Source organism: Apteryx mantelli, chromosome 1 (genome assembly GCF_036417845.1).
Source record: "Apteryx mantelli isolate bAptMan1 chromosome 1, bAptMan1.hap1, whole genome shotgun sequence".
In the NCBI taxonomy this organism is placed as follows: domain Eukaryota; kingdom Metazoa; phylum Chordata; class Aves; order Apterygiformes; family Apterygidae; genus Apteryx; species Apteryx mantelli.
Window position 1 is genome coordinate 46,462,480 of NC_089978.1, and position 15,343 is coordinate 46,477,822.

Consider the following 15,343-nt stretch of genomic DNA (forward strand, 5'->3'; position numbering starts at 1 on the left):
TCAACAGAGGAGTATGGACACATTGTCCGTGCTTATGCGTATGTTTGCAGTGTGCAAGCTCTGTATGGAAGAGATCATTACACCACAGACCATTTTAGGTTCTGAAGCAATCTGCGGAAAGGCAGCATCATTTATTTTCTGTAGAGGTGCAAGGCATGAATTTGTTATTGCTAGTCAATAAATATGACTTCTAGATAAACTGCACATCAGATGGCTGGATGACATGCATTTTTGTGAAGACATGCTCATCTTCTAACAGAACAGTCTTCCCAGGAGTGTAACAATGTGAATAGCAGAACAGATTTACTGTCATGTCTGCAGCCTATCACGTACAAAGTATGGAGAATGTTACAGCGCTGAAACTGTTTTTGTGTGATAAAACGAAAATAGGAACATAGAGTCAGGGATAAATTATGAAATGCTTAAAGCATCAGCACTTAAAAAGCAGCCTCAAGCAATGCAGAATTGACAGCAGTAGTTGATACTAGATAGATAACTGGCATTTAGCAGTTTGAGTGCAGTACTTCTATTTGAGAAGAAATGTCATGCTAATATTGAAGAAAAAAATATTATTTTGACAAGAGCAATGTTTTCATGAATTCAGTAGGTAGAGCTTCCAATCTCTGCTCATGCAACCTGTGTGGAAAGAATCTGTGGTTCATGCATTGAACCACATTGCATTATTTACTCACACAGAAATGCCTACAGAGTGACTATAAAGGACGTCATAATGACACCTTTTTGTTCCATTCAGGTTAATTCCAGTGAAAATTGCTTCCTCTTTGTGCCTTAGAAACATTCCTACATCTGAAATCCTCAGGGAAAATATTTGGAGTAATCTGCTTGTTTTGATTAAACAATATCGGTCCTACCTAATAAAGATCAGGTGCTTAATAGAGTAGAATTGTGTTGCAACTGCTATTTAACAAATAACAATTAACATAACAGCCATATTGGGTTGGAGTTAAGGTTTATCAGTCATTCTAACAATTTGTTGTTAAGTGACTTTGTGTGAGAAGTAGTGTCTTGCATTTAATAGTTGTCAAAGGATTTATTTTCTGTGAGTTTGTTCACTACCCTCGAGTGTTGATTTTCAGCATCCACAGCATCCTATGGCAAGGAATTTCACAGCTTTCTTGATATACTCTGTGAAGAATGACTTCTTTGTTTACATTCTGCGTCTGCTAGCTTCATTAAATGTCTCCTCATTCATCTATTGAAAAATACAGTGAATAATTGATTCCACTTTTCACTCTCCTTGCCACTCATGATGGTACAGGCCTCTATTATTTCTCCCTTTTTCCTAGTCCATCTCTTTTCCAAGCTGTAGAGTCCTAGCTTGTTTAAGTAATTTCTTCCACACAATGCCACTGTATAATTGCAACATCATGGAACTGTGAAGCAACACAATGATTTCTATGTTTTCTCTGTTCCTTTCTTAGTAATTCCTCAGAAGTTGCTTTTGGCCGCTGTTGAAAACTAAACTGATTTTTTCATGCACTTAATATCATCCCAGGATCACATTCCTGAGAGGTAATGGTCAGCTAGGAGCTCATCATTTTATGTACATAGTTAGGGCAATTTTTCTACCTGTGATTTACTTTGCATTTATCTACTTTGAATTTCATATGCCATTTAATGCACGGTTTCATAAGGTTCTGCTGGTCTTCATATCAGCCTTGTTTTTACAGTCTAGTAACCTAGTATTCCATCAGCAAACTTTCACCCTTCTTTTTTGAGATGGCCTGTAAATATAATGAGCAGAACAGTTGAAATCTACTTCTAAGTGGAGCATTATTTATCTGTCACTTATAATCACCTTATAGATATATACTCAAGAATATACTTTTAGTAATCAATGTTTTATGAATATGAGTCATACTTCATTTCTGCTTTTTGAGAATCCTCATACTTGTGGCTCTGAATGATTATGGGAATTAAGAAACCGTTGTGGTCTGATGTTTCTTTATATTTTTGGGTAGGGGAAAAAGCGGTGTGGGGATATCCATCATATCCCAAAAGAGATATGCAGCCTTGATACCACTGAGGTCTAATACCACTTTTCCCTATCATATACAACAAGTGCTGGTGAAGACAGGAGACCCAAGTCTCCTTGGTATCTCACAGTGAATCTCCTCCATGTCCTCTAAAAGATTTTGGTGTTGTACATATGCAATGTATGCATTTGTGTACCCAGAATGAAATTCCTGTTGAAGTAACAATTTTTTAAAATAAGGTATACTGTAAGGTCATTTTCATTTGATTCTGTGTTAACCACATACTCAGCAAAGCCAGGGACTTAGTTTTCCACTCTTCTGTGCTTTGTTGTCATTATAGTATTAAATTTTTGAATGAGGTTTCCAAATATAGGTAACAATAGTTATGTATACTGATATTTATTAAACTCTTAAAAATACTGTATTCATTTCTGAAATCTATAACCTGTAGTGAACAGGACTAATGTATATGATCTACATGTATTCTAAGTTTCTTTTTATTTTTGAATCATCCTTTTTTTTTTTTTTAGGTATAGACAAATGCAACTTGGCACAGAAAGCAAAGTAGCTGAACTTCTTCACCAAAGTAAGTTAAAGTCCTTTGAAAGTGAACATGTTCAACTCATGCAGCAAGAAACAGCTAAGAATCTTTCACAGTGCCAGATAGAATGTGAGAAATATCAGAGAAAGCTGGAGGTATGTTATAAAGAGATACTTTACTGGGTATTGTGTAGTACTTTTCAGTTAGAGTGTAAAATGAAAAAAGCCTGGGGAGAAAGCAACATAGAACAAACATGGCTGAGGTAGTATTTCCACCAAGTTCTATGGAAGCAGAATCTAATGACCAAATTCATTGAGCTTGACTGATTCAATGGAAAACAAGATTCAGGGGAGAGGAAGAAGATAAAACAATGCCTCACAGAGAGATGTTGAAGACTTGTGCTCTAAGTTACCGGTATCCGTCACAAATAAATTCTCTCTAAATTTGAAACATCGGCATTTAGCTACCTTACTTGTAAAGAACTGGTCATTTGCTTGAGGAATCTCTCTAGTGGGCTGCAGAAGTGCCTCATTCTCTGAGGTATTTGTCAAAATAAATTGAAGGTTTTTAAAATAATCCATTTTTGTATTTTATAAGCTAAGCCCAGAATATCATTATCAAGGCAAAAATGGAGGTGATGGACCTTTTTTGCTGTTTTTCCTCATGAACAGAGCCTTGAAAGAAAAGGGAGGAGGAAGGAAAAAAAAACATTAACAGACAAAAGCATGGGGGATCATATGCACGTGGCAAGGGAAATCTGTATTTTTGGATAGGAGAGCATGTTTAAGAATTAAAGAATTAAATTGTTTTCTGTGAAAATTCTAAAGGAGCTATAGGGTTTTTTTTCTTTCTACGGACAAATAATTCCACTGAGACATATAGTAAAAGTCCAGACTCTTTCTATTTATCCTCAAGTTTAGACATGTCTGGGCAATTCAGATCTGTTTAGCAATTGTAAAGTCCAGCAGAACTAGTACTCCCAGTGCTGATGACCATAACCAGCCTCATCAGCCAGGATCTGAATGTTCCAATACAGACACAACAGCAAGAAATTACATTTTTATCTATCAATAATCTTAAAAACAAGAGAAGAAAGCAGAGTTTTGTAGCATGAAGTAAAAGAAAGAAGAGCCTTGCTTCTACTCTGTAATTCTCTTTCCAGTCTATAATTCCTTCTCACAAACATCTGAGGTAGTAAGAGCATCCTTCCAAAAAAGGAAGGCTACCAGAGGTGGCACTTGGAATACAGCCGTTCTTCTGCCCTGTCCAGTTTGTATCCCACCATCTGTTTTAGACATACACTGCCAATCTCATTTAAACCTGACAAACTGGACTTTGTGATATGATCTTGGGACTAAGGTTGCACAGGTGAACAAATTCTGATTTAAAATAAGCTTTCTCTGCTGAAGATTGGACACCTTTCCAATACTCAAAAAGGCAAATGGGATGTCATACATTTTTGAAAATGCATATTTGAAAGAATGAATTAATTCTAAGCTTGTAGACATAGCAAGGTCCAAGTCATTCAACTTTATGTAAATAGGATTAGTAATGTTAGCTGGTTTCTTTAGCTGTAAAATTTGTTCCAGAATTTTGCATCAATAGAAAGTATTTTTATTATATAATAATGCTATTACAGCTGCTGTTTTTTAATGAGCACACTATATTCACCATAATTGTTGTTATACAACTTAGTCCTCTTTCTCTACAGTAATGACAGACTGATACACAGCAGTTTTGTGATACAAGTATATATACTTATACATGAATGAGGTACTGCTTTAAGTTACAGAATTTTATATGTAGACAATCTTTAAAATTGACATTTAACCAGCTTCCACATCCTGATTAATAATTACTCTGAAATTTTATAGTATTAAATAAGACAATGCTAATGGAAAATTATTATTATTAATGCATTATTAGAAAAACAAATATTTAATATAATTTTTGAAGCAAGGATATACTGTATTAGAAAATACTGGGTCATTATTTTGGAACAGTTATGATTATTTTTAGTTCAAGCAGTCTCTAGATGGTGGGAAGTTTATCTGTAATGGCCAACATTTGCACAGGGGCATAATTTTACATAGTATGTTACAGAGGTTAGTCAGGCTTTCTAATGAAAAAGTGTGAGGCACTTTTATATACTGACATTATATCTTACTGGTTTTTGAGGTACACAACATTTTCTTAGTTTCATACCTGAATAAATTTGTTAGCTCTCTTTGTTTTTCTGCAACAACGTATAAATATATCACTCAAAGTGACAATAGTATTGAATAACTTCAAATCATCAACTATGTAGTATAGGTAGTACATTACAACAGGCTATTTTAGAAACTTTGCATATACAGATCTGTAATTATACTGGTACTATTTTTCAAATCACTTTCTAAAACTTAGTTTTACCAGTACTGCTGTTAAGGTGGCAGACTTCAGACTAATGTGCAAACATACATTCGATTTTTCGAACTCTGTCGTAGACAGTAAAGGGGAAGAGATAATTCAGAAGCAGTAACTTCTTAAACAGACTCAAAAGGATCTGTCAGAGATCAAATGTCAGCATCTTCTAAGTATGATATGTTGGATTCTACTGGATGCTGTGTCCTATAAAAGGGTCTGAACTTTCATTTTCTAGTGATAACCCTATAACAGAAGTACAGACATGCAAAATTCTACTAAGCCAGGTTGATATATTTTAGTGTAATAAATAATGTGAGAAAATTTTTAAAAGTTTATATTTCTGCAAGTATATTTTCAAGAGAAATTCACCAAATGGATATTTGCTCTAAAAAAAGTTTTGCTTATTGCTGATTTTGTAGCTGAGGTATGCATTTTAAACAAAAAAAATGAAATATTCCCCAATACATTTTCTGTTCTGTTTCCCAAAGTGAAATTCCCCTAAAGTTGATAAGTAGTTCTAGTAAAACTAGATTAGAAGACAGAAAGGGTTTACTGGTAAAGGTGCACAGTAAACACTATTTATCATAGACATTACGCTATATTGTAACAATGAGATTTCATCACATAATACTGTCTAGACATATACAAAGACTATGAACTAGTACATTTCATTTTTATTTTATATTTTAAATGAATGCCTTGTTAGTTTCTGACAAATTACTATAAAGTATCCAATTTATATAGCTAAGATTTTAGTCTCATTTTCTAGAATGATTGTAATGACTTATTATTAGAAATATATACATATAACAATTACATGGACTGCTCTCCTTTGTGAAATAATTTTCCTGAAGTAATACAGCATATATGTTCATGTTTAACATATTCTCTATTACAGATTAAAAGAACAGGTAACATATATAGTCTCCTTCCTATTCCCCAGATTGGAATTACCACATCAAGCCATCATTTTGTCATTTCAGATATTCTTTTGATATATCAAATATATAACTCATATTTTTGGTTGTCTCCTACCCAAATTAACTGTTCTTCTTTCAGTCAGGGTTCCTATGAGAAAAAGAAATATACAGTCTCATTGTGTGTGCGCGCACATGTGCCTCCCTAATAACTTCTGATCCTGGTGGCAATTTCAAATATATTTCATATAGTAGTTGAGGTCATAATTAAGTTCAGTGAAAATATAGTTAGCTAAAGAGACCATCTGTAAGTGCCCAGGATGAGGGAACCACCGTGGCATAAGCTTCTGCTTCAGGCACAAAGTCCAGTTTGTCAGGTTTAAATGAGATTGGCAGTGTATGTCTAAAACAGATGGTGGGATACAAACTGGACAGGGCAGAAGAACGGCTGTATTCCAAGTGCCACCTCTGGTAGCCTTCCTTTTTTGGAAGGATGCTCTTACTACCTCAGATGTTTGTGAGAAGGAATTATAGACTGGAAAGAGAATTACAGAGTAGAAGCAAGGCTCTTCTTTCTTTTACTTCATGCTACAAAACTCTGCTTTCTTCTCTTGTTTTTAAGATTATTGATAGATAAAAATGTAATTTCTTGCTGTTGTGTCTGTATTGGAACATTCAGATCCTGGCTGATGAGGCTGGTTATGGTCATCAGCACTGGGAGTACTAGTTCTGCTGGACTTTACAATTGCTAAACAGATCTGAATTGCCCAGACATGTCTAAACTTTGAGGAAGATAGTTAAATTTGAGTTATATTTCCAGTTTCTTTGTGGATATTTTTATATCAATATTTGCACATCAATTTCAATATGATTTCAATAACATGTTGATTATTTGCCATTCAGTTGTACTAGGTCACTTGCCGCTTCCTTTTCTCTTTAGAGATGTGCTTTCTGAAACCAGTACTCTTTTGTTAAGAAATGTCTGCAAAATATAAATATTTGATGCCTGCAGTATTTACTTTTGTTCCTTTTTGACTGAATTCTTAATTCTTTTAATTTCCTTTTTAAAATATCATAGCAATATACTAAGGCTTTTTTCTTATCCTTCTTATAAGGAGTTAATCTTAGTGCTGTGGTCACTAGTACGTTGTGGCTTAGCTACAGCTACTTCATGAACCAAATCTTGTTTTTATTTGGCTTTGAGCATAGAGTACTTTTGCTTCTTATGTATGCTAAAAGCAGGAACCAGCTGTTTTATATGTTGCCAAATTTTGTCCTACAAATTTATTTTATTAAGACAATAGATGAATGTTTTTATTTCATCTTTTTATATTTGAGTTGCTTCTTTCTCTAAGCATTGTGCATTCTTTAGTATTTTTAATAGTGATTCTGGTTTATTGCTGTGTACATTGTGCATATATTTCTGTATCTTGAGATTTAAATTCAGCTGTCATCTGCCTTCTTCAGAATTTATATTTGAGAAGTTAGTATTAAACTTAGCTACAGTACGACTTGATTATTACTTTAATCTTTTTTTTTTTTCTGTGCAACATATAGGTAACGACATTACTAACCAAGGATTTTGTCATTCCAGCTGGTTTTATAATATTTATTTTGTCAGTGTTGTTTTCTGTTTCAGGCACCATATTTAACTTAGCTTTCCTTTTAAGCCTTAGGTTTTTTTACAGACCTTCATAGCTTTTACTTTCAGATATGTGTCTTTTTTATTTATACTTAATGGATTAAGTATTTACATTAGTCTTGATTGCTAATTGTATGTTACCTCTCAGTAATAAGTAATTTGAGTGATTTTAAGTAATAAATAATAAGTACCTAGTATATCTTAAATACCCAATTTTGATAATCATGCATTTACCATTCTGTAAAGGAGCCTTCTTTTCTTTTTCAGTTTGATAAGTGAAATCTAAAACCAGTTAAACAACAGCAATAAATACATCTAGTTTTTTTTAATTACTGCGTATTACATTTTTTAGCTGTTATATTGCTTTCCTAACTATCCTTTCAAGTTCTTGTAGCTTTTTCAGAAATTCTTAGAATTACTAGGGCCTTAGTAGACTACCGTAAGTGACATGACCTGAGAGTGTAATCTGTGCAAGATAATATAGTTGAAAAAACATCTGTTTTTTAAAGTATTTTAGCTCTTCTTGTGCAAAAGTTAGATCAAATATGATGCATTATTGTTATGTAGTATCATATTGGTGAACCTGTTACATGTGTACTTTTACCTTTTTCATAAATAGCCATAAATCCTGAATTCCTGATGTGTTCTTTATTCATTCTTACAGGTCCTTACTAAGGAATTTTATAGTCTTCAGTCTTCTAGTGAAACACGCATTATTGAACTGCAAACACAGAATTCTGAGTTTCAGGCGAGGCTAGATACTTACGAAAAACTTGAAAAAGAGCTTGATGAGATAATTATTCAAACAGCAGAAAGTAAGTTCTGACCCAATTTATATTGTACTTTGAGGTGTTTCTGACATTCTGACAGGGTGTGTTATTTCTCATGGAACTTAGGAACTATCACACAGTGTCTGTCATTTTCCATCCTCCTGCCCAGCAAGTAAGATGAAGTCAGTAAAGGTTTTGATAGAAAATATTAATGACATATTTCTGAAAGTATTTTTAAAATGTATGAAGTTAGATGTATGGGTATTAAAAATCATCTTTTTTTGCATTTCTCTTTTGTTTATTCTAATCATTTGTTATAATTTAGATATGTTTTTTTAAGATTTTCTTATTATATATTTTGAATACCATGAAAATTTTTGCTGACAATTGTAGGCTTAATATTACAGTAGACAGAATGTGAATTATTTTGAGTAGAGTATGAAAAATTGTTTTTTCTTGGGTTGAATTAATAGTAATTAGATATAAGTAATTTCTTATGACAGATCAGTATTTTCTGAGTATTAAACCATGACTTAAACTCAGGTTTGACAGTGTTAAAGTCTTTTGGACTATTCTTGAAAATTTTTGTCCCTGGTTGGCAAAAGAACCAATGTCTGTCCTCAAAAATCAACATTCCTGTAAAATCATTTATTCTTTGGAGAATTCTATTGATTATACTCATATCCTAAATGAATACACAAAGCAAGTCCCTTCTAATTAGAAACTAAGACTCTAATCTTGAAGTCTTTTAGGCTGCCTGTAAACAAAGTAGGCCTTTTTAAGATTTCAAACTAATTCATGTCATCTCCTTGTCCTTCTCTCTTCCTTTCCTCCTCCAGACAAATGACAAATTATAAATAATATTTTTCAGGTGCAGTAGAAGAATGTTGTATAAGCTTTGTATGTAAATAGTGGTGTATAGCAGAGTATGTGATTACAGTGATGCCTGGATATCTTCAGTAACTAGACTGTACATATTTTATTAATTTTATAGACTCCAGCTTGTACTTGTTAGGATGGCATGACCACCCAAAGGTTCCAGTATGACCATAAGTATGTTTGTATATACATGCTTACATTTCAGTCAGTAACATGGTTTTTGAAATATATGGGTTATCTTGCCTAAGGAGTATTTATGTATTAATTCCGAATTTTTGGATATTATCATCATCTTTTTCTAAGGAGAAAATCAATTTCAGAATGCTATTTTTTGTTTACACAGGCTTACATTTTCTCATATGTCAGTAAAGATTTTATTCCTGCAGAAATAAATTATTCTTAACTTCTTGCTAAATGTTGTAAAGTATTTTATTTACAACTTAAGTTGCGTGCTACAGAATATCATTGAATGAAATGAAAGTTTACAAATGATCTCTGGTCTGTGAAAATATAATGACTGTTCCTCTTTTAAGTTCTGTTGCAGAAAAAAGGGGAGTTACAATACAATATTATTTCAGTATACTTTCTATTTAATAACTCACATTGGTTTTCCTTACAATTATTATAGAGTCTTTGACAATAAAAGTTAGGATTAAGACTAATTAAGGCTGAATTCCAGTCGAATTACTTTAAAATTGAAAGCCAAGCTCTTGCAATTGCTTTTAGTTTTCTTCAGAAGAAACCTTTTACTGAAATATTCTGTGTTTGTTCTTAACATCAAGGTGAACTTCTGTGGAAAACCAGAATACATACAAACATTTCTTTTAAAAAAAAATGTTGGAAGGAGAATAACGACATACTTTCCCCTGTGTCCCAAATGAAGCCTTGGCATTTAGATATCTTGAATAGCTTAAGATTGAAAGGTATCAGAAAAGAAGGAAATATGTTCATTATTTTTCACATTTAATGTGTTTTAGAGACACTCCAATCTACCTTTCAGAGAATGTAATTCACAATGAGCATTTTCTGTGGACTTCAGTGAGAATAAGATTTTAATCTTCAGTCCTGGGGCCATTTGTTTACATATCAATGCTATGTGATATTTTTTAATTCTTCTTGAGTTATGATACCTTTGCTGTTTTACACGATTTGGGACTGTTGTGGGGTTGGGTTTTCTGGACATTTTAATAAACTGTATTTGCACATGTGTAATGGCTTTTTGTCATATAATCATGTAAGCTTTCCCCCCCCCCCCCTCCTTTCGGAGAATGTGCATGTGGAAGATATCACTGAATTGTGACTTTTAGTCCCTCATCATTATGCCTCACTTTATTAATATTGAGATAACATGAAGCAGCCTATTCAGGAATCTATCAAGAATTTATGTAGCCACTCCTTACACCATCTGAGTGGTTTCCACATGAGATGAATAACAACAGTAAACTTTCTCAGTATCTGTTTCTTCTTCCTTTTCAGGAAGTAAAATCTTCCAAAAGTAAAATCTTCTCTTTGGGGTATTTTTCTTGTAGACTGGTTGATTTTCTTGCTTCCTACTGATTGGTATCTTTTCAAAAAAAAAAAAAAAAAAAAAGTGAACCTATCTGTCTCCTCACGATGGCACTTTTTTGCTAAGTAGTGTAAAAATAGGAGGTAAAAACACCTAACTTGTGAGATGTATGTTACGCGCAACAAAGACTGGAGAAGACCACCATAGGATGAATGACATAAAAGAGGATAAAACAAGCACATACTGGTACGAATATTATGTTGGCTTGATATCTACAACATATACAAATTTTTTTTTCCTCTTTGTCGTCAAGATTTGACATTTAAATGGATGCTACTGACAGATATGAATTTAGAGTGTAGGATATTATTGACACTTTTCTGAGATATACAACACTGAACTTGTAACCAAAAAGGATTATGACAGAGGCAGCTTAAGTGATTTTTATGTTCTTCTGAACCTGTGGTATTTCAGGAGCTGGAGAATTCCCTGTCATAACTAAGACAGTCTTGAAAATCTGAATTTCTCATGCCCTTGCACTGCCGCATCAGTAAACTTTATCTGCCATACTTGCTGGAAATTCTTTGTTGTTTTTTTGTGTAGCTAGACATATGACTATCGCAGGACCTCTACTAGAGACTTTTCATAAATGTGTTTTAAGAATCCATCTTTAAAATAGCATTAAAAGGGTAGTAGAGAAATGAGGAAATCAGTCATAGAGTTTTGCAGGTTGTTTTGAGGGGAATGTATTCTTATTTCCAGCAATTGAACAATAGGGAGAAAATGAGTCAGATAGGGCTTTCACATCACTTCTTAAATTTCTTTGTCCTATTCTCAACTGCCTGATTCACCAAAGCTGTTATGTGGTGCCTGGGCTGGTGTTCATTTTTGTTCTCTCCCTCTGCCCCTCTCTGCCTGGGATTTATAATGCTGTTTTCTGTTCTGTCTGATATGTGGTTAGCTGAGGTTTTACATATTATTTTAAAAAAAAAAGGCATTTCTGATGAGTGTTGCAAAGTATGTTGCAATCATGAACTGAAATATTAAAATCTGTATGCTTGTTAATCTTGCTGCCATTCCAATGTAGTTTGAATCCACAGAAATGTTTTCAGAAATCAGTTTTCTATGTAGGCAGAGATTATTTTGCATATTTTTACTTTCCTTAAAAATTAGTATTTAACTTATATCTTCACATATACATTATATAATATTAATTTGCTTAGAATGTAGGTAATAGATTAGATCTGCTTTTTTCAGGTGAGATACTGTTGTCAATAAATATTTAGATCTGTACAGAGCTGTTCAGCTTAGAGCATTTAATTATGTTGTAGTATGTTGTCACATAAAGTCTACTTTTGGAGGAAAACTTTTTTGTTTTGTGTTATAAATTACATGAAAAATGTCAGTGATTAATATTAGTTAAGTAACAAAGTATTTTATTTGAATTTTCATGATGGGTTTCTGTTAATATTAGAGGCTTCCAAGTTGTTTTAAGCATGTTGTTAGGGGTATGCAAATGACATAAGATCAGCAAGCTTTTTCCAAATGGTAGCAAAAGTGGAAACATCCCCCAGTTTGCTTCTGTGGAGGTGCTAATTTGAGCCATGGGAAAATCACCTCTGCACAGACAGTTGCTGTTTGATCAGGCATAATTGGAAGCTGTGCACAGCAGCAGTTTGCTAACTCCAAACTACATTTCTAGTTCAGCGTATGGGAACAGGAAGATGTAAGAAGCATGGGACAAATGAGGTGGACCTACTGACCGTTTATCCAGTTCATATCTCACCAGTTTGGCTATAAGGATACTATGAGAAACTGTCAAGGGCCTTACTAGTCAAGGGGTACAACTCCTATTGCTCTCCTCTTAGCCACACAGCCACTCATGTCATCACAGAAGGTTATCCGGTTAGACATAATTGCCCTTCCTGGCTGTTCCCAACCACCTTCTTGTCCTTGCTTGGATGAGGGTTTGCTTCATAACTTTCCCAGAGATTGAGGTGAGATTGATTGGTCTGTTGTTCCCCAGAAGCTCCTTCTTGCCCTTCTTGAAGATGGGTGTGGCATTTGCCTTCCTCAGGTTATCAGAAACTTCTCCTGATTGCCACAGTCTTTCAAAGAGGATGGAAAGCAGCCTCTCGATGACATCAACTTGTTCCTTCAGTAACCTCAGATGCATCCCATCCCATCCCGTCCCATCCCATGACTTGTATATAAGTCCAGTTAAGTACGTGACTGTACTTAGTCCAGTTGACTTAAGTACTCCCTAACTTTATCTTCCTCCCCTTCCTTATGAATGCACAGACTGAACTATTTAGGAAAAAAATAAACAAGCTAACCCAGTACTCCTGAATTAATCTTACACTGTTAGCATATATTTTGTGACTATATCAATAATGCAAATGTTCAAGGACACTGAACTCTTTTCCTTTACTTTCGCAATTCATAAGTCTTATGTTTATTAGAAAAATAAAAAGTGAAGAGCCTGCCAGTGTCATAAGAAGTAAATATATAGCACTGCATTACTGCTAATTGTGAATTAACTTGTTCCATTGCATTCCAGAAGGTTATGGCAGTTTATACCAATTGAAAATCTAGCTTCTAGAAAAATGTTTGTGCACATGTAGAATTATAAATAGAATTTCTTAGAAGTCTGTAACTTGCTAATTACATTCTTCAAAGGACATCTTATTAACAGCACCTTTCTGGAATTTTTTTGCAGTGGAAAATGAAGCTGAAGCTGAAAGGGTTCTGTTTTCATATGGGTATGGTGCCAATGTTCCTACAACAGCCAAAAGACGACTAAAGCAAAGGTGAAAAGTTCCTCTTGTATTTACTTGTTGAAGAAAAAGTGAATGAAGATGCATGTTTTGTTCAGTCTTAGAAAAAAACCCAGTTTGATTAGCGTAGAGTTTTTTAATTACTATTAAATACAAAGAAATAAGATAAAGAATAAGACCTGTTTATGTGGTTGATAGGTATAAATGAACATATAGATATTTTTCTAGCTTATTTTGACGTCTTCTTTCCTTGTCTTTCAGAAAGGTGAGTTTTAATTGGATAAAATTCAAACAGCTGTGAACAGATCAGTTACATTATTTAAATTTATATAATCAGAAATTTTTTTAAATAGCTTGCAAATGGCTGTAGTTAATTGTAACAAACTCAGAAACACAACTATAAGAAAATTAAGAAGCCCAAGGTTTCTTCAATTTAATAGAGCTTAATGAATAGATAAAAAGTCATGGGTAGGCTGAATGACATGACTCTTGATCAGACCCATAGTCGTTTTTAAATAATAAATTAATACTATGCACCATCTTTAAGAAATAATGTTGACTGTGTCAATTTGAATGGCAAAAAAAATCCAAAGCAAAAACAAAAATCCCACCACCCTTGGTGGACACACAAAAAACAGTATAAAGACAGGGCAGGCATGTAGCACAACTTCGCAGATACATTCCTAGCTTTTAGATATCAGTGTTTCAGGAGCTGGAAGTGCAATTTTCATCATGTATAGCTAGTTTTTACTATAAACATTTGTTTGTTTTTTTGCTCTCTCCCCCTCTGCTTTCTTAGTTAAAAAAAATATTTAATATCCTTTAGAACAGTAAGGTACTGACGAGAATTAACAAATAATGCTCAATTTATGTTGGAAACAAATATTTAGGGGACCACATACTGTTTCTTCTATCCTTTGTATTTGTTTTTTAAGGTAGGTGTTGTCAATAGGATTGTCAGACAGAGATCATAAAGATTCTATGTAGTACTGAACTATGACAACCTTAATTTGCTCTTGACACATTTATATTCCTCTTCAGATTGTTCCTTATAAGATATCTTTTTCCATTGTATAAAACTGGGGGAAAAAAAGGCAAAAAACTCAGCAAGCCTATTATATGTCTATTTTCAGAGACTGTTGAGAATTCTATAGAATCGTTTCCTAAAACTTCAGTTTCTTCTTCCTGTGTCAATAGTTCGGAAACTTGTCTGAGTTTCAGCATCCTTCTTTTTCCCTACCTTATTCATTTCAGTTTAGATTAAATAATCTATATAGAGATTTTGCTAGGTCCTGACCTAGCAATGGTGAATCTGATGATCAATATGCCGGGATTTCAAATGTGCCTGGAAGACTCTTTCTGAGCTTAGGAGCAGCTGTATCAGACTGCCCCTCTTTTGTTCCAAAAGTCATTGGAAGGTAAAAGCTGATCTCATCCTTCATTATGATGTTGGAGACTTCATGGCCCTTCTGCGGTCTTTACCAATTAAGAAAATTTTAAAAAGCAATACAAATTTGTGTAGGGTTTACCTGCTCCTGTTCTGACTCAAGAAAATTTGCCATGCAGAAAAAGAGTGTGAAGCCTTCGACTCCTAAGCTTCAAAGTAAAGTCTCCTTGAAACCAACTTCTATGTTTAGAGCTGTTAAAGAAACACAGATAAGTGTTCCACTCTCTGGGGTTGGTTAAGGAAAAAGAATCTATTACAAATGTGGATAATATTCTTCTTGAGGTCCACTGCCTGCTCTTTAATTCCAGACTTTTGGTATCCTAAATGAAGGACTCTGGCAAGTTCACAACACGCACTTCAGTGTCTAATTAAAACTTTGTGCTAAACCACCCACTAAGGCATAGTGCATGATAGGGTCTACACCTGTTTGCCTACTTGCCAGAAAAAAACTATTTTGTGA

At 33.9% G+C, this 15,343-nt stretch overlaps 1 protein-coding gene across 5 annotated transcripts in view; it reads left to right on the plus strand.

Annotated features, from left to right (window-relative positions):
- PIBF1 (progesterone immunomodulatory binding factor 1) overlaps positions 1 to 15,343 on the plus strand; it is a 129,039-nt gene that overhangs the window by 72,162 nt on the left and 41,534 nt on the right. For all 5 annotated transcript variants that reach the window (XM_067292695.1, XM_067292717.1, XM_067292710.1 and 2 more), the window contains exons 11-13: positions 2,528 to 2,693; positions 8,168 to 8,318; positions 13,379 to 13,469. In XM_067292695.1, the coding sequence (XP_067148796.1) occupies positions 2,528 to 2,693; positions 8,168 to 8,318; positions 13,379 to 13,469 (408 nt within the window). The remainder of the gene's footprint in view (positions 1 to 2,527; positions 2,694 to 8,167; positions 8,319 to 13,378; positions 13,470 to 15,343) is intronic.